Here is a 24,974-nt window from a genome sequence, read left to right as displayed (position 1 = left end):
ATAGGTCAAAGGTAGACCTGTTGACATTCTGCAAGTCACCTTATATAGTCTCTTCGGCCATTTTGAAAGATAACTGTTTCAGGTAAGCTGTTTGGAAATATGTTTTCCTTGGAGACAAACATGACTTTATGTGCCTATAGGTTCCACTTCTTCAATCAACAGTACTCAACTACCTAGTAGGGCTATGTGTATGGCACAACTACATTGTTGGTGTTATTTTAGGAATATTAAATTCAATTATGTGTTTTTATGCTGGTTTAATAAGTGTTTATTTTCTCCTCAATATTGTTAACCTCTACCGGATCGGTGTGTCCCGTATACGGGACGGTTGAGCTAACGTGCGCTAATGTGATTAGCATGACTGTTGTAAGTAACAACAAACTTTCCAGTACATAGACATGTCTTATATGGGCAGAAAGCTTAAATTCTTGTTAATCTAACTGCACTGTCCAATTTACAGTAGCTATTACAGTGAACAAATACCATGCTATTGTTTGAGGAGAGTGCACAACAACAAAAAAATTATCACGGCAACTGGTTTGATACATTCACCTCTGAAGGTAAGTAATGTACTTACATTCAGTAATCTTGCTCTGATTTGTCATCCTAAGGGTCCCAGAGATAGAATGTAGCATAGTTTTGTTTGATAAAATTAATTGTTATATTCAAATGTAGGAACTGGGTTCTACAGTTTGAACCCTTGCTGTCTCTGGCTCCACACCCACCCCGCCCGGACATCTATATGTGTGAAAGTTAGTGTATAAACTAATGATCCATCATGTATGACATTCCTGGGAGTGTGTAAACTTACATTTTGTATTAGCATATCATTTTTGTATGTTCTCTATATTATGTACTTGAAAATGTATCAATTGACCAATTTGGCACATTTGGGCAGACTTGATACGAAATAGTCCAGTATTGCAATGCTTCACTGGATCGATCTGAAACTTTGCACACACACTGCTGCCATCTAGTTGCCAAAATCTAAATTGCACCTAAACTGCAATATTATATTGTGGCCATTCTATTGCATTTCAAAGATGATTTAAAAAATAACCAGTTTTTTGTTTGTATTATCTTTTACCAGATCTAATGTGTTATTCTCCTACATTAATTTCACATTTCCACAAACTTCAAAGTGTTTCCTTTCAAATGGTATCAAGAATATGCATATCCTTGCTTCAGGTCCTGAGCTACAGGCAGTTAGATTTGGGTATGTCATTTTAGGCGAAAATTGAAAAGAATAGGTTAATGGTTGTTAAAAGTGCCTTGTGAAGTTCAGATGTTACTGCAATGACATGGTGTTGCCACCTAGTGGATATAGATGGTCAAGAACAGTATGGTCAAGACCAATATCCACGTTTTGACAAATGTGTGTCTGGATGAGGGATGAATAATTGAATTGAACTAAATCCATATTTGACTCAATACATTTTAATGATATGAGTGGTTGCTACACATTGGTGGAGGATGCAGTGAATTAAACATGTGTTTTACTGCTTGCTAATTAGGTATAATAAATGACTTAAAACAGACCAAATTAAATTAACTCTGGTATTTTAATCGTCCGTAAGAAATACAGCTCTGGTACCTCAGGCAGTCAATACAAAAAAAAAACATCACAGAAGAAAAGTACAAGAGCACATACAACAATTTGACCCTTTGCTTCAAACATATCCCTCATTTTGTTTTTCTGTCACAACGTACAGTACATTGAGAAGGCTCAATAAAAAGCCATACAAATATAAGAAAATGGCACTTTTTTGTTCTAGTTGTGGGAAACATAGTTATAGCCGAGTCAACAAGACTATGGGAAACCAAATGAAATCAATCATTTAAAATGGGAAGTTATTACTGTATTAGCTGTCATTATTAATCTATCTCCTACAACAATAGTCCCATGTAGCCACTTAGCCTGAGTGTTCTCATCTGGCAGCCAAACACAAAGACCTTACTGTTGGACTGGAGGCTTTACTAGGAGTAATGACCAGCTGAGCTATGACCTAACGCAGAGCAGGTGGCCAGCAAATGTGTGTGTGAGACAAGGAAAACAGCAGAACAAAAGTACGCAAAAGAAACAGCAGTTGGGTAGGTCAACTCTTAAAGTCTGTGCTGCGCCGTTTGAGCTTCTCTGGGTTGTTAGAGGCCATGTGAGAGAAGTCCCTGAAGATGTCCTGGTACGTTTCATCACCTAAGGAAAACAAGACATGAGAAGAACATTCAGCAAGAGTATGACATTTTTTTAATGTTCATGCTAAAATGGCTGTCTGTACTTTTCTCTCCCTCAATTTATCCACATTACTACTATAAGCAGACACGCAAGCACGCACGCACGCACACCGTTTACCTGTAGCACTGTTAAGCAGGGGCATCAGGGGACACTGTGCAAGCAGTGCAGAACAGGCGGTCGCCTCATTGGACAAACACAAAAGGCTCACACGACAATGAAAAAGCACTGCACATCAGAGACTGACAGACAAGTAGAGTATCTCAGAGCACTGACATTACATGGGTATCACAGCGCTAGTCCTCCAGGGCCAGACAGATTATTTGAGTTAGGATATTTCAAACCAGGAAATAGGCCTATTTGAAATTATGAGTTATGTCAGTAATGGAGTAAATAACTTGCACTTGGCTGACAGTTTGGCCATAACGGAATGGATGGGACACTTTCTTTCTCATACAACACAGCGCAGTAAGGTTGCAGCTCTCCCCATTGAGTCCACTGTTCACTTTCCAGCCCCAATCTGTTGCATTAGCTAGGTCCACTGGCTAGGGTTTAGACCAGTGGTTCCCAAATGTTTAAGCATTTTTCATTGTGAATTGTCCTGATAGCAGCCTAAGATTGGCCACAACACACTAGTGGGCCCTGAGCCACTGTTTGGAAAACAATCAACTTAAATGGACAGTGGCTCATTACTTTCTATACAGCTTTAGGTTCTCAGCATCAATGTTGTTATTCTCAAGCAAAAGCAAAGCTAAACAGTGGCAGCGTGTATTTGAAACAGGTTGAACACAATAACAACCGCTTAGGTGTGACCAAAGAGGAACCGGTTTGAAAAGGTTCCAATAGGATAGGGGAACATAGTGTAATGGAAAAACCCTAAAGTGAAAAAAGCATTTGGTATTGGACTGAGCTTATAACAATGACATTAAGCAGACTAAATTAGACTACGCAAGGTGGATAAAATGTACATGCACCCAAACAATCTGATTCCTTTTTCAGGAAGCATACTGTGCAATCATACAATACATAGGACCATATAGAACTGTACACTATAATACATATAGGTATAAATCAGTGGAGGCTGGTGGGAGGAGCTATAGGAGGACAGGCTCACTGTAATGCTGTAATGGAATATTGGAACGGTATCAAACATATGGAAACCACGTTTGACTCCGTTCCATTGATTCCATTCCAGCCATTACAATGAGCCCATCCTCCTCTAGCTCCTCCCACCAGCCTCTACTGGTATAAATACATGTTAAACATGGCCATTGCCCAGTGTTATCATACTGGGATCTACATAGCGCTAACATGGGCTGTAAAGTGCATGATGGCTGACTGTGCGTTCATTCACTGTGCATCGAAGTACAACGTGGACTCACTCGTGAGCGGACATACATGTCATTACATAAACACTCTCTTTAAACATCCTCTCTTCTTCTTCTTCTTCTACAGTATGTCCTCTTTTTTCCCTTTAGTATTATATTTCCAAAATGGCCGCCTCTTCCCACATACAGAAAGACTACAGTATAGAAGCCGCTTGTTCATACATTTACCTTGTATTCTAGTTATCCTTCTAATCAAACTTAAATTTACTCTACTCCCTCTACTGAGGTACAGCAAATCGTCCATACCCAGTAACAATTCTCAGTTTCAAGAACCTTCCCCATATACGTTCCCCTAACCTCTGTCAAGATTTCATTCTGAGACTGTTCTTTCTGAAAACATTCTTAGAAGGGTCTAGCAACAATTCCAGAAAATCTATCAAAACATAACATCATGCTTGACTGTAAACATTGTAACAATGTTTCAGAGTTCAGAGAACAATCTCTTAATTTTACCTCAACATAATGGGGACTAGACAGTAACATTCATTGGGGTTCTGGGAACATGTCTAGTTAGCCGAGTAGCCTATGCACCTCAGCAGTACCCCTCTTCCTCCCTCTGTTCTCTCCCTCAATTACGATGCAAATACCCCTCTCTCTACTCATTCTGCGCCCCGAGTGCCCATCCACTCAGTTGATTCTTCAAGGCCTGAAGTCCCTTCCTGGTTTGGCCCATCCCACTCCCTGTCCCGCCCATTCCCTGTACCCCCGAGTGACCTGGTTGGCCAAAGGCTCCGTCCATCTCCCGCATCTCCTTGTTCATCTTGGCGATTCTCAGCCTGTCATGGGGATAGTAGAAGGTTAGTGAGAAAATCTGCTATATCAATCAATCAATCATTCTAGTGTCAACAAATCAACTAATGCTTATACTTACAGGGTGACGATGTCAGCGTTGGCATTCTCCACTGCAATGGTGATGGGGTCTTTCTGGGTGTTGTCTCTGGCGTTGTAGTCTGCCCCTCGCTTCAGGAACAGACACACCAGCCTGGGAGATAGAGACCAGGTTAGTGTCTGTGTGTGCGCATTCGTGTGTGTGTGTGTGTGTGTGTGTGTGTGTGTGTGTGTGTGTGTGTGTGTGCGCGTCCATCCTACCCAGTGTGTCCCAGTATAGTGGCGTGGTGTAGAGGTCCTCTCCCGTTACTGTCGGCTGTGTTGACATTGGCACCGTTCTGTAGCAGGAACTCACACGCTGCCAAGGAGTTCTGGAGAGACAAGGGCCAGAGGTTAGGTAAGAATTCACACAAACCTGCTTCTCTCTTCTGAACATAGACACACACACACCCACTCACGTCCTCACCACAGTGATCTCTCACTCACTCACTCACCGCGGTGACGGCTTGTATGAGTGGGGTGCTGGACTCCTCGGCTGTGTTGACCCAGTTGACGTCAGCTCCGTGGGCCAGGGCGTCGGCCATGACAGGGAAATGCTGCAGCGCTGCAGACCGATATAACAATGCCCCGGGATGAAGACCAGACAGATCCTCCTCTTCTTCATCATCACCATCTGTGTGTATGAGGGATGACAGTGGGGTTTAATGTGCTTTTAATGTCTGTTTAGGATTGTTGTGTGTGTGTGTATATATATCACCTTTGTGAATGTCTGCATTGTTCTTTTGAATTAGGTCACTCTGGTTGAGCCCTGAGGGGGAAGAGAAAAAGAGAGAGAGAGAGAGAGAGAGAGAGAGAGAGAGAGAGAGAGAGAGAGAGAGAGAGAGAGAGAGAGAGAGAGAGAGACAGAGAGAGACAGAGAGAGAGACAGAGAGAGAGACAGAGAGAGAGACAGAGAGAGAGACAGAGAGAGAGACAGAGAGAGAGAGAGCGATATTCAGCATAGCAGCAGGCCACCATATCACAGGTTTATCGTGCTGTTTATAACAATAGACACAGGGGTGTGTACCCAAGCATACCGCTTAGTCACAGATGAGTTGTGTGTGTACGTAGGTACTTCTGTGCATGCAGCGAGACTCAACAATGTGTCAATATTTCACATAAATTCTATCCCGCTATCTAACCCTTGGACAGACACAAATAACCCACAGCACCTGCATAGTTTACATTCCTGACCTGTACACAGAGGTGTACTGTATCAGGACCTAAAACACTTAAAACACCTACCAGTCCATCAGTAGACTGTAGGCAGAAACATATCTGATCTGCTAAAGGAACTCTGTAGGCCAGCCCGGTATAGCTCAGCCCCATAGTGTGAATCAGACAAGCGTGTATGTCCCGTCCAATACCTGAGAGACGTGGCAGGGTGGCCCGGTTGGGTTTGGGTTTGAGCGGTGGTCGTGAACCGGCTGTCCTCTCCTGGGTGTTAGCTCTGTTCCTCCGGGCGCTGGAGCGCCGCAGGGGAACGTTACGAACCGTCTCTGGGAGCTTCTGGATAAACTTCTTCTCCACAAACTTAGAACGAATCCACGACTCCTTATCACCCCTGAGAGAGAGAAAGAGAGAGAGAGACAGAGAAAAATACAATTAAAGTGTCATCTTAAAGGCATTTTTATTTATAAAAATATAGAATCAAAACGCATTTCATACACAGTAATGCAGTAATTATAAAACCATATCACACAGCAGATAAATTCAGTTCAATTCAAATTTGACAAACCAGGCTTCACTGTACTAGTATATTGCAACACAGTTGATTGCATGCATACTACTGTACATCCTGAACACACACACACACACACACAAAACCATGCAACTGCACAGCACATTTCCAGGGGACAGTTTAGTTTACGACACAAACCACAGCCGTCGTCTTGTACCTGTTTAACTTCCTGTCTGGGGTGCAGCAGAGGAGAGGAAAAGAGGAAGCTAGATAATGTAACCGATATATATTAAAGATTTGAGCAGAACTAAGATTGTCATATTGAGTAAAGAAAAAGGATAGCCTGCATTTAGCAGTATGCATGTACAGTGAGGGAAAAAAAGTATTTGATCCCCTGCTGATGTTGTACGTTTGCCCACTGACAAAGAAATGATTAGTCTATAATTTTAATGATAGGTTTATTTGAACAGTGAGAGACAGAATAACAACAACAAAATCCAGAAAAACGCATGTCAAAAATGTTATAAATTGATTTGCATTTTAATGAGGGAAATAAGTATTTGACCCCCTCTCAATCAGAAAGATTTCTGGCTCACATGTTGTCTTTTATACAGGTAACGAGCTGAGATTAGGAGCACACTCTTGTTACCTGTATAAAAGACACCTGTCCACAGAAGCAATCATTCAATCAGATTCCAAACTCTCCACCATGGCCAAGACCAAAGAGCTCTCCAAGGATGTCAGGGACAAGATTGTAGACCTACACAAGGCTGGAATGGGCTACAAGACCATCGCCAAGCAGCTTGTTGAGAAGGTGACAACAGTTGGTGCGATTATTCGCAAATGGAAGAAACACAAAATAACTGTCAATCTCCCTCGGCCTGGGGCGCCATGCAAGATCTCACCTCGTGGAGTTGCAATGATCATGAGAACAGTGAGGAATTAGCCCAGAACTACACAGGAGGATCTTGTCAATGGCCTCAAGGCAGCTGGGACCATAGTCACCAAGAAAACAATTGGTAACACACTACGCCGTGAAGGACTGAAATCCTGCAGCGCCCGCAAGGTCCCCCTGCTCAAGAAAGCACATATACAGGCCCGTCTGAAGTTTGCCAATGAACATCTGAATGATTCAGAGGAGAACTGGGTGAAAGTGTTGTGGTCAGATGAGACCAAAATCGAGCATTTTGGCATCAACTCAACTCGCCGGGTTTGGAGGAGGAGGAATGCTGCCTATGACCCCAAGAACACCATCCCCACCGTCAAACATGGAGGTGGAAACATTATGCTTTGGGGGTGTTTTTCTGCTAAGGGGACAGGACAACTTCACCGCATCAAAGGGACGATGGACGGGGCCATGTACCGTCAAATCTTGGGTGAGAACCTCCTTCCCTCAGCCAGGGCATTGAAAATGGGTCGTGGATGGGTATTCCAGCATGACAATGACCCAAAACACACGGCCAAGGCAACAAAGGAGTGGCTCAAGAAGAAGCACATTAAGGTCCTGGAGTGGCCTAGCCAGTCTCCAGACCTTAATCCCATAGAAAATCTGTGGAGGGAGCTGAAGGTTTGAGTTGCCAAACGTCAGCCTCAAAACCTTAAAGACTTGGAGAAGATCTGCAAAGAGGAGTGGGACAAAACCCTCCTAAAATTTGTGCAAACCTGGTGGCCAACTACAAGAAACGTCTGACCTCTGTGATTGTCAACAAGGGTTTTGCCACCAAGTACTAAGTCATGTTTTGCAGAGGGGTCAAATACTTATTTCCCTCATTAACTGTAAGTCGCTCTGGATAAGAGCGTCTGCTAAATGACTGAAATGTAAATGTATATTAAAATGCAAATCAATTTATAACATTTTTGACATGCGTTTTTCTAGATTTTTTTGTTGTTATTCTGTCTCTCACTGTTCAAATAAACCTACCATTAAAATTATAGACTGATCATTTCTTTGTCAGTGGGCAAACGTACAAAATCAGCAGGGGATCAAATACCTTTTTCCCTCACTGTATATATAGTGTAACAAAAAAAATCAAAATCTCCCTGCAGTTTCAAGTTTATGACACCAGGAGGGGATGAAGGGTGAATTTTTATACCAGGTGCATGTTCAATAGAATGTGAGATTTTTAGAATGTTGCAGATAGAAATGTAATGTATATAACTACTCTACATACAACAGAGAATCATGTCCGGTCTGTACAATATATTTATATCTGAACGTTCTGTTCCACTATCCTTAATAAACATTTAATCAAATCACACTGTAACGCTAGGAAATCTTTACTGTCTGTGTGAGATTGAATGTGTCAATAAAGGGTGATGACTCAGGACCCGAGGAATGAAGATGAGCGTGGGAATGAGATGAGAGTTCATACCTTGGACTGGATGGGTGGGGTTTCTTGATGGTGATCTCATCAATCCGCGCCTCGTAGATCCTGTTGATGGCTGTGTTCCCCAACTCACACATCAACTACAGGACACAGAGAGAGAGGGGGGAGATAATTACTTACTTTAAAAAGGTGCAATATGCAGATAACGCTCTGCCATTTCCTGGTTGCAAAAATTTGAATAGTTTGCCTAATTTCAGTTTATGTGACAAAACAAGCAAGTGTAGTGAATCATTCATTGTACCATCTAAACTGCTGTGAAATGTATTTTCAATAAACACAAATATTGTATTTTCAGCTGTTTGAAGCTGGTGTACAAAACTGAAAGTAAAAGACACAAAAATGAAACTTAAGAACGGGAAGTTTAGAAATAATGCACATAGAACAGATCTACTGCTTCATAGACTTGCTTTCAATCAGAATGACAGATCTATAACTCTCATTTCTATGTGAATTTGGTCAGGTTGCCCAAAAAGTTACATATTGCAGCTTTAAGAGTCATCTTTACATTACATGAAAAAAGCAATGAATTAAGATCTTATTTTCTTCAAGAAAGCCCATATCTGCTTAGAGCATGTCCATAGTCTTACCCTGACCAGCTCTGGTTCCCAGGAGTCCAGGGTGAGGGAGCGTACTTTGGAGAAATGGACACCCAGACTCCTGTCAGAAGGACACAGAAGAAGGGAGTTAGTTACATATTAGTGTGTGTGTGCGTGTGTGTGTGTATCCTACCTATGTATCCCGGAGCAGACGATACAGAGGGTGATCCCCAGGTTGATAGAGGCCCAGTCCGGACCGGGCTCTCCACAGTCGCAGCACTGCCTGTTCCCCGGGATGGCCTGGACCTGATCCAGAGCCTCGCGGCCCCCCGTCTTCTCTTGATCCCCACACAGCCCTCCTCCTCCTGGGCTGCCCCCTGACACTGAGCTGCAACGCTCCCTCTGTGAGAGAGGGGGAGAGGGAGAGAGATGTACACACAAACATATGGAATGGGAGTGTTGATCACTGCACTTTCTGTAGACAATGAGCTACAACTCTGCTTCTGAAAACACAGAAGTGTAGTGTGTTGGGGAAGCTAAATACAGTCTACCAAGCTACCAATTACTTCACACTGGAAGAAGTTAAGCTACACTAAAGCTACCCTAAGAGTATAGTTTACTTTACTAAAGTTACTTTGAAAAACAAACTACTTCGTGAAAATGATCATATGTAAATCTGAAATATAATAGACTACAAATTGCAAGAACAGATCACTTTGCGGTCATATGTTAACAGAATGTGTAATTTAGGCTATTAAACACAAGACATATGTTTCAAGTGAGAATTAGGCAGGGCTGCTAACAAATATATATATTTTTAAATAAAAGTAGTTCCAGTAGTTAGCTACACCACTACATAACAAAACGGTATTTAACTACTGAAAACACTACCTAGATTTGAATTTAGTTCAACTACCACCAAGCTACTGCAAAATGTAGTTCAATTACTAGCTGAACTAAATGTAGTTCACTGCTCCCCAACACAGAGTGAATAATGTGTGTGTGTTCTCACTGGGCTGTGTGGGTCTTCTCTGCGTTCCTGGAAAGCTGAGGCTATGCTGTTCTGGACGGCACTGATCCAACCCTGCTGCTGACGCTCGGAGTCTGCCTGCAACAGACAGCTCCTGCACACACACACACACACACACGATTACTATGTAAATAACACACACCCAAAACAAACATCAATAGCAACATCAACAAACAGACAAACTGCTTGTACACACACAGTACACTCACTTGGATGGGGAGACCACCTCAAAGCAGAATCGCCTCTCGTTGTCAGCGCAGACCTTCACTGTACACAGACGTAGGTCCTCCATCACCACGGTGGGCTGCTCCTGAGAGAGAGAGAGAATCGGACACAGTCAGACTGTGTGTGTGTGTGTGTGTGTTTTATTCTCTTTGTGTCTGCATGGATTGCTATTAAAAATGCATTGAAAAGTGAAGCAGTGGCTTTCAAAAATTCACCTTGAATTTCTTCTGATAGACCAGTTGATTTTTCTGGATAGAGAACCAGCGCCTACAGACGTGAGACAGGAGATCAGAAGGAGATGAGAATGATTCATGCAATCACCTTCCTAGGCTGAAGCGTTAAAAACCTATCTGGGCACAAAACAACTAGAGCAGAAGAGGGTCAAATAATGGGTGGAAAGAAAAAGCAGTGAAATATCCAAGAGCGAGAGAGAGAGACAGAGGGAGACGCTGCATTCAAAACATCTGGGAAATGAGGTCGAATCATGACATCAGTGATCGGAAAGACTGAGCTCTAGAAAGAGGCCAGAGTTCCCGAGTTGGATGACCATTCAAATAGATTTTTCCCAGTCAGAGCTCTTTTTTTCCTAGTTCCCAGCTGTTTTCAACACACTGAAGTCCGAGATTTCCGAGTTCCTAGTTGTTTTGAACGTGGCAAGAGAGTGAGGGAGAGAGGAAAGCGAGAGAGAGAGAGAGGAGAGACAAAGTTAAAGAGGGAGAGAACAACATACAGCACAGAGACATAGAAAGAGAGAGAGGTAAGGTAACATACCTGCTCCAGGTCTTGAAGGCATTGCTAGCTCTCTTATACAGGTAGCCCTCCATGGCGATACCGTTGGGTGCATCAGCACAGAAATCCATTAAGGAGTTATCATACGAGACATCCTACCCACACAACACAAACATAAACATGACTGTGGGGAAGGAACGTTAGTATCAGGACGTAAATATCATTTTCACGCAGTGATACCAGTAGATCCCCAAGCTATTTGAAAGAAAATGTCATAAGGTCTGCCTGTCAATATCCATACAGGTTGGAGAGCTAGTGTAATCACATGGCAGCCATCTTGGTGGTCAGTGTTTACCTTCTTTCTTTACTGTCAGATTTGGTTCCAGTAGTGTTTACCTTTTTCTTAATGGCAGCGTGTCTCTGTTCCATGTCTCTCTTCTCCCTGGCGGAATTCAACACTAGTTGAGTGTGCTGTGTAAGAGACAGAAAGTCAGGCACAATCAATTTGATTTCAAAACACAGAATCCAATAGGGCCAGCAAACAAAACACGAAGCAGATTTAACCGCCCTAATGTTGGAAACAAACATCATTATGTTATCATCTAGTCACATTTATTTATTTTCCAAGCTATAGCACACAATATTTTACATAAAGCAGGTTTTTAAAGGACCAAAGAGTTTGGTCTGCTTTGAGTTTTCATTTTTGCCATGGAATTTATTTTTGCTATACTGGTATGGTCACAGCCCTAGAATTAATTATTTAAAATGTTTCAAATGTTGCACGTTATCCTAAATGACACACAGCAGTTCAACATGATAGGTCAGTACAGTCAGGGTACTAAATAAAGACAATAATGTACACAGTATACTGGAAAGTATGTTTTTGATGTAGAGTTGTAAAGATTAATGTAGAAACTGTTTAGGAAAATCAGGCTAGGAAATAAAAGGCTTCAGGCTTGTACAGAGTTCATGTGGAGGTCAGGGAGTCCACCACTCCAGACTTCCTCCTCTGGGGAAAACATGAAGGAGGAAGTGCTGAACCTCTCCCAACTTCCGGTCGCTGGATCGAGGAAAACCCTCCAGCAGCTTCATATAGCAGCTTTACTTTCTCATAAATATTTCAGATGATCCAGCAGTCTTTAAGCAACTTCTGCAGCTATTTTTACTTTCTCCCTCTCTCATTCTTTCTCTCTCATTCCGCCTCCCACTCTTTCACCACTTCCTGTAACTGCAGGAAGAGCTAAACCAGTCTTTGGGCTTTAAATGGTCCAGTGACTTGCCTTCCAGTTTCAAGCTGCTCTCTGACTTGCAGACTAATTATCCTTCCGGTTAGTTGTAGTCTACTGTTGACTGCAGGCCTAGAGCGCCATGTTTCGCAGCACTTCCAGTTATTCTACTGTGCCCATCCAGCGTAGCACTAAGGTTACTGTATGACTATTTGACAAACACATGCGCAGGCAGGCGCACACACAAACACTTTCCAAGTCATGTGAAATATTTCCTGTTGATGGTGCCCACACTGTTTCCTGTCACAATGAGAGGGACTTCACCTTGTGACTTCCTCGTTCCTCTGGACCACATTGTTAGGACTCATGTACTAATTAGTCCATGGAATCAACTGCTAGAATAAACCATTTCACCATCCATCTAAGACATGTGTTCCCAACCTATGGGGTATGCCCCAAATAGGGGTGTGCCAACGTTTCGCGAGGGGGTAGCGGGACCTTCCTTGATTTTTTACAATTCATGATTGTTTATACTGATCTAAAACTATGCATAAATCTGCGATGCTTTAGGATAGAAACAAGTGGAAGAGGAAGACGCGATATCTTTGGTTAGTCTCTATGACATTCAGAAGCGGAGCTACGACCTTCTAAAGTCGAGGGGTCAAAGAAATTGGACTTTGCTTGGGAAGTCATCTTATACAATGTGTGACTCGGTCGCTATCAATTGATCTATTAACTTTCTGTAAAAGAGAATATGTATACTCAGCAAAAAAAGAAACTTCCCTTTTTCAGGACCCTATCTTTCAAAGATAATTCGTAAAAATCCAAATAACTTCACAGATCTTCATTGTAAAAGGGTTTAAACACTGTTTCCCATGCTTGTTCAATGAACCATAAACAATTAATGAACATGCACCTGTGGAACGGTCATTAAGACACTAACAGCTTACAGACGGTAGGCAATTAAGGTCACAGTTATGAAAACTTAGGACCTTAAAGAGACCTTTCTACTGACTCTGAAAAACACCAAAAGAAAGATGCCCAGAGTCCCTGCTCATCTGCGTGAACGTGCCTTAGGCATGCTGCAAGGAGCCATGAGGACTGCAGATGTGGCCAGGGCAATAAATTGCAATGTCCGTACCGTGAGACGCCTAAGACAGCGCTACAGGGAGACAGGACAGACAGCTGATCGTCCTCGCAGTGGCAGACCACGTGTAACAACACCTGCACAGGATCGGTACAGCCGAACATCACACCTGCGGGACAGGTACAGGATGGCAACAACAGCTGCCCGAGTTACACCAGGAACGCACAATCCCTCCATCAGTGCTGAGAATGTCCACAATAGGCTGAGAGAGGCTGGACTGAGGGCTTGTAGGCCTGTTGTAAGGCAGGTCCTCACCAGACATCATCGGCAACAACATCGCCTATGGGCACAAACCCACCGTCGCTGGACCAGACAGGACTGGCAAAAAGTGCTCTTCACTGACGAGTCGCGGTTTTGTCTCACCAGGGGTGATGGTCGGATTTGCGTTTATCGTCGAAGGAATGAACGTTACACAGAGGCCTGTACTCTGGAGCGGGATCGATTTGGAGGTGGAGGGTCCGTCATGGTCTGGGACGGTGTGTCACAGCATCATCGGACTGAGCTTGTTGTCATTGCAGGCGTTACAGGGAAGACATCCTCCTCCCTCATGTGGTACCCTTCCTGCAGGTTCATCCTGACATGACCCTCCAGCATGACAATGCCACCAGCCATACTGCTCGTTCTGTGCGTGATTTCCTGCAAGACAGGAATGTCAGTGTTCTGCCATGGCCAGCGAAGAGCCCAGAACTCAATCCCATTGAGCACGTCTGGGACCTGTTGGATCGGAGGGTGAGGGCTAGGGCCATTCCCCCCAGAAATGTCTGGGAATTTGCAGGTGCCTTGGTGGAAGAGTGGGGTAACATCTCACAGCAAGAACTGGCAAATGTGGTGCAGTCCATGAGGAGATGCACTGCAGTACTTAACGCAGCTGGTGGCCACACCAGATACTGATTGATACTTTTGATTTTGACCCCCCCTTTGTTCAGGGACACATTATTCAATTTATGTTAGTCACATGTCTGTGGAACTTGTTCAGTTTATGTCTCAGTTGTTGAATCTTGTTATGTTCATTCAAATATTTACACATGTTAAGTTTCCTGAAAATAAATGCAGTTGACAGTGAGAGGACGTTTCTTTTTTTGCTGAGTTTATAATTAAATTGAAAACATAGAAATCATATTTGGTAGCGGAATAACATTTGGGGAAATCAGGTCTAGGGGTTTTTTCCTTATAAATTAAATAGCCTATCTATCTAAAAGATGTAATGAGTCTTGTTAAACTACGAAAAATTGCAGGAAATTAGCTTCAAAACAAACAAATTCTTAGGTCCCTCAAATTAAACAAAAGCAAGCTGGTGGTGTATTTATTATAGACTATCTCAATAAACAATAATACCATTTTTAAAAGGGGAGGGGGTTGCGGCGTGACATTTTTCAAATGTAAAAAAAGAGAGCCCTGGGAAACAAAGGTTAGGAACCCTGATCTAAGAGAATAATTCATTCCTCTCTTCTCTTCCACTCACTCTCAAACTATTTTACCTCACCCTCTCTGTTCGCGAATGTCAACATCTGAAGAACACACTTGAACAGATCTCTTCCTCCTTCATGAATTTGGTTTATCCAACGCACTTCTCCCTTTCCCGCTCATTCACCCACGTGTCCTTGTTACCTCTTCACTCAGGGTGCGTCGATAGTCTGCCAGCTCCGAGAGGGACTGGTGACCTTGTTGGAAGAACTGGGACTGGGCTTCCATCATAGACACCATCTGACAGAAAAACACAGAATAAAGCATCATCATACGATCAGACTAAACAATACATGCCACAAAGACAACTCAACAACTGCTCAAGTAAACAAATTATTAGACACTCACATGTGGACTCAACCATGCAACACTTACAATATTCCCAACGATAAAAGTTCCCACATCATGAAACTCACCGCCATCAGGATGTCGGTCTTCTTCTTGGCCTCGATGACATTGATCTAGGAGAGAGGACGAGTGAGTGAATAGGAGGGGACAGAACATGTGTGTTGGTATGACTGCAGCTGCTAGTACAAACCACTGGGTATTACTATTTACCAGCCTGCTACAGGGGAAACCCTTAGGCAATGCTGTTAGCATTCACCACAGCAAAACGCATGACACTAAGGGGAGGTGCTGCTGCATATTTTATCAATGCCATTTGTTAGAAATATATCCTGGTCCTCCTGACAAATCTGTTATGTAAAATTATTTCTAGTATTTTGTTTGAGGCCTTCCAGTAGGGTCATGTTCTCAAACGGAAAGCAAGCAGTGTAATGAACAAGATTCCCAATTGAGCTGGAGTCTACAACTGATAGTTTCAACACTAGTCTGTAATTCAATTCCAGGCAAACCACTTCAAACCAGGCCCAGTGTATGTGAGCGCGTGCATGTGAGTGTGTAAGTGAATGTTTTGTCTCTAGCATACTTTCCATCAATCACCCAGTTTTGACCTTCCCCAAAATACACTCTCATCCTCCAGCTTTGATGACCTCACCTGTAGTACGTAGTCGAGGGCCCCGGAACGGAAGGTCTTGCGGGTATTGAGGAGGGCATGGCTGGCCTCCTCCACCTCGTGCTGCTTCCCCCGGGGGGCCTGAGCGTTCCTGCTCAACGCCGCCTCCAGACTCTCACTGCCCCGCTCAAACTCCTTACGCACTTCCTTGAACCGACGCACGTCCCTGGGAGAAGGGGAGGGGGCATTAGGAGAGAGAGATGAATGAATGTGGCCCATAAAGATGTGGGTGGGACTGGGGGATGTTGTGACAGAAGTCTATGGTAGGGGTTTGAAACAGAAGTGCTCAATTATGAAGGAGTGCCAGACTAACTCACTCTTTCACAAAACTCTGCAGTTTCAACTTCACTGACTTCTGTGTGGTCTCAATCACTTCCTTGGAGAAAAAGAGAGAGAGAGTGAGAGAGAAATAGAGGGAAAGAAGGGGGGTGGGGTAGATGGAGAGCGAGCGAGAGCGGGGGGGGGGGTAGAGGGAGAGAGATAGGGGCAGAGAAAGAGAAAGAGCGAGATACTCAGAGACACCTGACATTTAAAAGTGGTTGCTACAGTAACTAATGTTGATGGCAAGCGATGCACAGTAGAGGAGTCCAACTCACCCCCTGAGCTTCCAGAATCACTGCCAGTTTCTGGGAGAATTTCTCCAAACACTCCTACGAGAAAAGAACATGGAATGAGTTTAACTTATTTATCAATGATTGAATACAATAGAACTTCCACTTACATTTTAGTCATTTAGCAGACGCTCTTTTCCAGAGTGACTTAAAGGAGCAATTAGGGTTAAATGCCTTGCTCAAGGGCACAGACAGATTTTTCACCTAGTCGGCTCGGTGATTCGAACCAGTCATCTTTTGGTTACTGTCCCAACGCTCTTAATCGCCAGACTACCTGCTGCCCTTCCCTTGATAAGAATGTACTATGATAAAGACATAAGGATATAACACTAACCATAACTTAACACAACACTATGTAATAGCCCTATATACAGATAGGTCCATCCTACACTGATCCCAAATCAGTGGTTAGAGTGTACTACCCAGCATCTCTATAGACTCACCCCCATCATGTTGTCCCCAGAACAGTGGTGGCCCAGCTCTTTGAGCCCTGTGACAAAGCTCTTGCTGGTCTGACAGTAGGCCCTGCCAGCCTCTAGCATGGAGTGGCACTGCTTCACCAGCTACACAATAACACAATGTGTCAGGATTCAACACAACACAATTCCATGTTGCAAAAGACATCAAAACACACTGCAATGCATACAGCATGACATAAGATTTCAATATGACATGGTGTAACATTGTCCAGACGCAGAATAGGTTGAGACTCACAGGAATCTGACATTTGATTGCCAAAGTATGCATCTGAAAATGTTATGTGCACCAATCCCTTTAGGGAATTAGGAATATCAAGTGATTGAAAGTACATTGTGTGGTCAGTTACGTTTCTCTGGTAACAATAGAGTGGGGAAGCAGCACTGGAGTTAGTTCCCTTCAACTCAGGTGAAACACCACCATGTCTCTCACAGTTCATAGTCACTACTCAGAGGAAGAAACTGACCCTGTCCAACAACTACTTCCTCTACGGTATGGATGGCTGGGTGTGTTTATAGAAGTAGTGGTTTGATACTGGGAGCATAATGGAAAAGTGGGGACTTTGTGTGTGTGTGTATGACTCTCTCACCTTTTCTAATCGTGTCTCCAATTCACAGACATCTCCTTCCACCACTTCAATGGCAGCCCTGGATGAAACAGACACACATTAAGCCACATCACCACAGGCAGAGGGTCTTGTCCTATGCATCCACACCCTCCTTGGGCAACACCATACTGGTCTGAATGTTGAGCTGCATGCACAATGTTATCAGTTCTACAGTAAGAATTGCTGTGGCTCCATTACGTTTATTTGCCTGTAATATCAGACGTCATGAGAGTTCAATCACCAACAGTACACATGATTCTTCAAATGATATCTAGTAGAGTTTAAAAATGGGCCTGTCAGAAGGGCAGTGGAAGGATATTGTGACTGCTGCGACTGTTAGTCTGTGATTCAGTATCTCCTCTGTTCTTTCTCACATCAACGGCCCAACAGTGTGGTTTCCGCTGCCTTCCACCAAAGACAGACAGTTACTGAGAAAGTGCACAAAGAAAAATACAAAAAGAGAGAGAAGGAGAGCAGCAGAGGGGGGAAGAGAGAGAGAGAGAGAGAGAGAGAGAGCGAGCATCTGTTTGTCTGCTGGTAGTGTAGTAGAGACAGTGGCTGCAGTTTATTTAGCTGAGTATCATTCATATTGAAATGGGCCTAGCCAGGCATGACAGGGGTACCAATACAGGACTGAGAAAGGTTTGGTGGAGAGAGTAAGATAGAAAAAGATAACTTTGAAGAAGGGCAAAGATAGAATTGAAGATGGATGGAACAAAGCCTGTGTCAGACACACATTGTATTCGTTACCCTCTGAATGTGTGTGTGTCTGTAACGTGATACTAAGGTGATTAAACGGAATGCATCTGTGCATTTGTATGAGTAAGTGCACCTGAGAGAGAGAAACCTCAAGTTTCCACAGCGATCCACCCCCAAAAAACACACTTCCTGTCTCTTGTTTATCACCTCAATAACTCTTGCTTCACTTCCTGTTCCACTCCACAAGCCCAGGCCGCCCCCGGTTACCTAGCAACGGGAGGCAGATGTTTGAAGCTCTACCCCAAGCACTCTGCCTCTGTGTGTATGTACACTACGGTAGCATCTCTCTTTTCCTCTTTCAATACATATTTCCCGAGATGTCCCTCTCTCCTCTATCCTTCTTTCACTTCTCTCTTTTCTAGTCTTTCAAAGCCTCTTTTCTCCAAACGTCACCCTCTCCTCCCTCTCCAGTCCACCACACTAGCTGTGTGTGAATATGAAGGCCTACCAGAGTTCGACCATGGCTTTCATCTAAAACCTTCTCCTCCCCCTCTTTTTCTCCTCCTCCACCTCTCTCTCTCTCTCTTCTCGGTCAAATGAGACCTCACCGCTGCAGAATGCACCAATGACTGCCACAACAAGTCAAACTTTCCGACACTGTGTGTTCCTCCCAGAGAGACCCTGAGCCAAGAATGAGGAAGAGAGCGAGAAGAGAAAGAAAGAGATAGAAAGAGAGAGAGAGAGAGAGAGAAAGAGAGAACGAAAGAGAAAGAGAGCAAGAGATGGAGAAAGAGAGATAAAAGCTCTTCAAAAAACTTGCAAGGTTAACCAAACAAGAATTAAGAAAATATCAAACAGCAAAAGATTGAGAAAGAAAGAAAAGACAAGAGAGAGTAAGAGTCTAACCACTGTCACTTCTTCTGATCTGCCAGCTAAAAAAAGGGAGGCACACCCAAAGCAACAAACCTCATTTATTAGCTACATTCAAAACCAAAAAATCCACTTCCCTTTTGGTTTTATGTTGTGTTCCTTTTAGAGTTAAAATAAAAGCTATATTTTGACTGAAAGAGAATAGGCCAGGCAGAGGTTGGTGTGCTGCATTCCTACATTGACTTACAACCTGGGCTTGTAACCATCTTGGTGGCATATGCTCCTAAATATTGTGCTGTGTGACCTAGAATTTTGATTAGCACCAATGCACCTTATCCATTGAATGGCAACATTCTATATTTGCCGTTGGGAGCAAGCACGGTTGTTAGATTTATGTTTCGCTTCCGGTGCGGCGGTTGTTACATTTGTATCATATGTGTTTTAACTAACATTTTAAAGTTGGGAGCACCAGTGCTACCAATGAAAAAGCCATTTTAGTTGTATTAAGTTGTATCAATTATCTTTCATTCCAGCACACAAAGCCAGTCCCATCAATGAGAAAAGGCAGTGTCTCGCCGCAGTGTCAATGCCCAAAGAAACTAATTTCGACTCATTGCAGTGACAAATCTGACCCCAAGCATGAGGCAAGACCCCAAACTATCTGCAGGGCTGACACTCATTTGACAAGTTTATCATGTGGTTGTGCTGAACTACAATGGTGTAGCCTACTACACTGTAGACCAATATGCCAACCCAGGATAAGATTGTACAGGTAGTTTTGACCTAAAAAAAGAATGTCTTCACTTTTCTATTTCCTCACTGTTAGGGATGATGCAAGCAGGATGTCATACTTTTACCCTATGTGGACATGTGGCAGCTCTGAAACTATCTGAATAATGTATTACAAAATCATAGAGTAGACCTACACAGGCCTACCCTTTAATCAGGTATTATAACTTCTTGTAACTGTAATAAATTGGTAGTCACATAAATGAATGCAGCATTTACAAATAAGCTCTCACCTTACAATGTAACTGAATGAATAATGCCTATTTGTAGACTGTTACCTAAGTAATTAAAAATGTTTTTCAAGGGTTAATCTAGACCTACCTGAATCGGGGGGAGTCTTTGAGACACTCTTCAAAGTCCAGTTTGACAGTCATCCTTCAGTTGGTTTGACACAAATTACACCAATAACGCAAACGCAACTATTTCTATTGATATTGAATGTGACATGGGACAGTGCGTTCGAAAATATAATATAGGCTATATATGAATATGTAAGATATAATATCTTACATATTGAAAGTATATTACATTGTTTGTAGGTTTTTACCATAAATAACTTGTGTTCTCTTGAATTAGATTTTTCTCGACATCAAATCATGACATTAGGTGTCAATGAATCAGTCGAATCGCGGCTCTCTCTTATTGGACTAGCAGGTTATTACTGAATTGATTAGAACAATTTAAATAACCAAATAACTGCAATCGATTAGTTCATGATAGACACGTTTTTCCACTTCGCTCATGTTAGCTTTTTTTCTCTGTACTTTGGTACGCGCTTGCGTCACGAAAATGAAGAAAAAATGCCCCAAAAACGTATCGCAAGGGTTGCTCATTCCACGGTGAATAATCCAACATTAATAAAAACACAGCACCGCTGTCGCAAATAAGATTAAACAATAAATGGCATTTCCCCTCGAGGGCCCCCGGGATGGCGAGGGTGACACTGTAACGAAACAATCACCTTCCTATCCTATCTCTCTCACCCGGCCGGTCCACCCCCTCACACTATTTCCGGGTATGCAAAGTGCATGCACAAACACAAAGATTGTTTATTATATTGACAAGATATTCGAGTGACCGCTCTAACAATGGAAATACATGTCCTCAAAGATGGAAGGCAGGCGGGAGGAGGCGAGATCAGGTGGGACCATTCTAGCCAATTAGAGGGCAGATACACGTGTGAACAACAGGCCATAGAGATAGAAAGAGGACTCATCTTTGTACCTGTGCCATTGTAGCGTCTGTGACAGCATGGGCAGCGCATTGAGGGTATCTCCATTTTAAAGTAGTCCATTTTCTTCTTCTTCATTGGTTGATTGCTCCCAACTGATAGGAATCCCCACCCAGTTGACTACTTTAAAATGGTGGAAGCCTTCAATGGCAAAGTCAACGCTAAAACAGGTTATTATATTTATTCCTCACTTCGTGGCTTATTTTTTTCATGGGATAGATTTCGGGCAGAGTAAAACCTCTTGCTTCACCTCTTCCTCTCTGAATTAAAGCAAAAAAGCCAGTTTTGTGGTGGTAAGGAAATGGTTAACATGAAGGGGTTATGATTATATGAGGGAGAAATTGCAACTGGGATAAGTGGAATAAATATTAAATTCATTCTAAGAGGTAGTTATTATAACCATGGTTGAATAAATGTGGAATTTTTGTAGGCTGGCAATTCCGTGGTAATAGAATGACGCTGAGACTTTAAAAGTATGCCAAACAAAACCATTGATTGCAAAGTTAAACAAACCATACAACTCTATACACAAGTACTACTTTTAACAATTTCCACACAAAATTTTACAAAAACACATTTACTCGAAGAACAGGGCAGATGTAATGTTTGGTAACAGAATGATGGCAAAATCTCCCTTAGTTTTTTGTGACCATGTTTTCCAAAAACTCTGTTAAAGATCTACCCCGAATTAAGATTCAAAGATGTCTGCAGAAAGAATGGGGTGTCAGCTATAATATGACAACTTGAGTTTAAAATAATATATTTTGGTTATTGAACTATAGTAAATAAAGTGGATTAACACCCGGTAACAATATTACATCATGGGTCCCTGATCTGTACTATACAGAAATGCATAATTATGAGCGTCATTCCCTTAATGGTGATGTATCCTGAATAAGTACACAAAGGTAGAAAAATGTAACATCCTCATTTGCTTGTTTGGGTTTTATTCTACATACTGGCTATTATTCTAATGAACTCCGCCCCCAAACAAGACCACATTTGGATGGCCCGGACCGGACCAAATCTGTATCAATCACAGTACAGCACAGAAGAGCACAGCACACTACGGTAGAATATAGTACAGTACAGTACAGTACAGCACACTAGAGTAGAGTACAGTACAGTAGAGTAGAGTTCAGCACTGTACTGTACAGTACAGTAAATTATACTGTACTCTACTCTAGTGTGCTCTGCTGTACTGTACTAAACTCTAGGCCTACTGTACAGTACTGTACTGTATTTTACTGACCTATACTCTCTACTCTACTTTTCTTTACTGAACTGTACTGTACTATACTATACTGTGCTGTCCTAACATTCTGTTACAGAGTTTTTGGTAATTCGGTTAAAGGTTTGGTAACAGAATGACGCATCATTTAATAAATCATAAACCAAATTATTATCAGTAAAAACACAATAACTAATTGGTAGGTCTAACTTTACTCATTACTCCTGTGAACTTGTATTATCCTCCCTCCTCATGAGGAAGAGACATTTGAAAATATCTTAAAGATATGTGGGTTTTTGTTAACAGAATGACAAAACACTAGGCAATATTTCTTAAACTTACAAAAGGCAAATAATTAAATATAAATGTTGATATTAGTTGGCCACCACGTCATTTCAATGTGGACATTTGTGTAATATTTGGTAGAGACGTTGATTAATGAGATTTCAACCTTTATTAGCCCACTTAAAAAGTCAGCCAAAAGTTTGTTGAATTCCCAATGTGTTATCACTATGGAAAAACTATGTCTGATTTTTGGGTTAGTTGTCACCCAAATGTCTATCACTTTGCTTTCAACCATTAAAAGCACAGCAAAGTTCCAATGGGAATACAATGTCAGATATTTTGTTTATTTATACAAGAGATTAATGTGTTATCACTGTGCTTCATCTAATAGCGGAACTAAATGTACATTTGACATTTTAGTCAGTTACCACACGCTTTTATCCAGAGCAATTTACTGGAGCATGACCTGGATTGCAGTTGAGATTACATTAAAAGTACATGGTGCAAGTGATCAACGCCGTTCAAGATTCTGCACAGATTATTACAGCAATTGTGAAGATATCCACAGACCTATGATGACCTATGCATGCTATCTTGAACATGCACACTTTATATGATTACATAAGAAGACATGTATAGTTACAGTAACCTCAAAATGTGGCCATGGATGTGTTACTCATTTTAAGGTTGAATGTTACATTTGTTTGTAAAATAGCCTTAACTTTAGGCTATTTACTGTATTACAAATGTCATATTGAATTGTGTTTGGTTGACAGCACAACCAAATATCAACATTTAAAGGAGATGTAGCCTATCTACTGCTTGGATAGTTTCATCTGAGCCACTGGCTTAATCCTACTCTTTAACTTTTATTTTTGGTTTAGTTGGAGACGTGAATCCAACATACAGTGGGGAAAAAAAGTATTTAGTCAGCCACCAATTGTGCAAGTTCTCCCACTTAAAAAGATGAGAGAGGCCTGTAATTTTCATCATAGGTACACGTCAACTATGACAGACAAAATGAGAAAAAAAAATCCAGAAAATCACATTGTAGGATTTTTAATGAATTTATTTGCAAATTATGGTGGAAAATAAGTATTTGGTCAATAACAAAAGTTTCTCAATACTTTGTTATATACCATTTGTTGGCAATGACACAGGTCAAACGTTTTCTGTAAGTCTTCACAAGGTTTTCACACACTGTTGCTGGTATTTTGGCCCATTCCTCCATGCAGATCTCCTCTAGAGCAGTGATGTTTTGGGGGCTGTCGCTGGGCAACAGACTTTCAACTCCCTCCAAAGATTTTCTATGGGGTTGAGATCTGGAGACTGGCTAGGCCACTCCAGGACCTTGAAATGCTTCTTACGAAGCCACTCCTTCGTTGCCCGGGCGGTGTGTTTGGGATCATTGTCATGCTGAAAGACCCAGCCACGTTTCATCTTCAATGCCCTTGCTGATGGAAGGAGGTTTTCACTCAAAATCTCACGATACATGGCCCCATTCATTCTTTCCTTTACACGGATCAGTCGTCCTGGTCCCTTTGCAGAAAAACAGCCCCAAAGCATGATGTTTCCACCCCCCATGCTTCACAGTAGGTATGGTGTTCTTTGGATGCAACTCAGCATTCTTTGTCCTCCAAACACGACGAGTTGAGTTTTTACCAAAAAGTTCTATTTTGGTTTCATCTGACCATATGACATTCTCCCAATCCTCTTCTGGATCATCCAAATGCACTCTAGCAAACTTCAGATGGGCCTGGACATGTACTGGCTTAAGCAGGGGGACACGTCTGCACTGCAGGATTTGAGTCCCTGGCGGCGTTGTGTGTTACTGATGGTAGGCTTTGTTACTTTGGTCCCAGCTCTCTGCAGGTCATTCACTAGGTCCCCCCGTGTGGTTCTGGGATTTTTGCTCACCGTTCTTGTGATCTTTTTGACCCCACGGGGTGAGATCTTGCGTGGAGCCCCAGATCGAGGGAGATTATCAGTGGTCTTGTATGTCTTCCATTTCCTAATAATTGCTCCCACAGTTGATTTCTTCAAACCAAGCTGCTTACCTATTGCAGATTCAGTCTTCCCAGCCTGGTGTAGGTCTACAATTTTGTTTCTGGTGTCCTTTGACAGCTCTTTGGTCTTGGCCATAGTGGAGTTTGGAGTGTGACTGTTTGAGGTTGTGGACAGGTGTCTTTTATACTGATAACAAGTTCAAACAGGTGCCATTAATACAGGTAACGAGTGGAGGACAGAGG

The 24,974-nt window shown here is 42.4% G+C and overlaps 1 protein-coding gene across 2 annotated transcripts; it reads right to left on the bottom strand.

Annotated features, from left to right (window-relative positions):
- Positions 1 to 1,543: 1,543 nt before the first annotated feature.
- On the bottom strand, positions 1,544 to 20,977 carry acap1 (ArfGAP with coiled-coil, ankyrin repeat and PH domains 1). Of its 2 annotated transcripts, XM_041867657.2 has the most exons (23): positions 20,300 to 20,973; positions 17,603 to 17,660; positions 16,980 to 17,099; positions 16,522 to 16,575; positions 16,243 to 16,301; positions 15,908 to 16,091; positions 15,327 to 15,371; positions 15,055 to 15,150; positions 11,470 to 11,544; positions 11,116 to 11,228; positions 10,560 to 10,611; positions 10,329 to 10,429; positions 10,102 to 10,213; positions 9,283 to 9,491; positions 9,141 to 9,210; positions 8,539 to 8,633; positions 5,853 to 6,049; positions 5,204 to 5,254; positions 4,941 to 5,119; positions 4,708 to 4,817; positions 4,490 to 4,600; positions 4,333 to 4,394; positions 1,544 to 2,194 (listed from the first exon to the last, which is right to left on the bottom strand). In XM_041867657.2, exons 1-23 carry the CDS (start codon positions 20,350 to 20,352, stop codon positions 2,097 to 2,099), a joined length of 2,304 nt encoding a protein of 767 aa, XP_041723591.1. In that variant the 5' UTR covers positions 20,353 to 20,973; the 3' UTR covers positions 1,544 to 2,096. The 2 variants fall into 2 exon arrangements, with proteins under 2 accessions (XP_041723591.1, XP_041723592.1); XM_041867658.1 differs by lacking the exons at positions 1,544 to 2,194; positions 4,333 to 4,394; positions 4,490 to 4,600 and having other exon boundaries at positions 4,729 to 4,817; positions 4,913 to 5,119; positions 20,300 to 20,977.
- Positions 20,978 to 24,974: the final 3,997 nt, after the last annotated feature.

This window comes from Coregonus clupeaformis, chromosome 39, assembly GCF_020615455.1.
Source record: "Coregonus clupeaformis isolate EN_2021a chromosome 39, ASM2061545v1, whole genome shotgun sequence".
NCBI classification, from domain to species: domain Eukaryota; kingdom Metazoa; phylum Chordata; class Actinopteri; order Salmoniformes; family Salmonidae; genus Coregonus; species Coregonus clupeaformis.
Note: the sequence above shows the minus strand (reverse complement) of the source record. Positions and strands in the feature narration are given on the sequence as shown.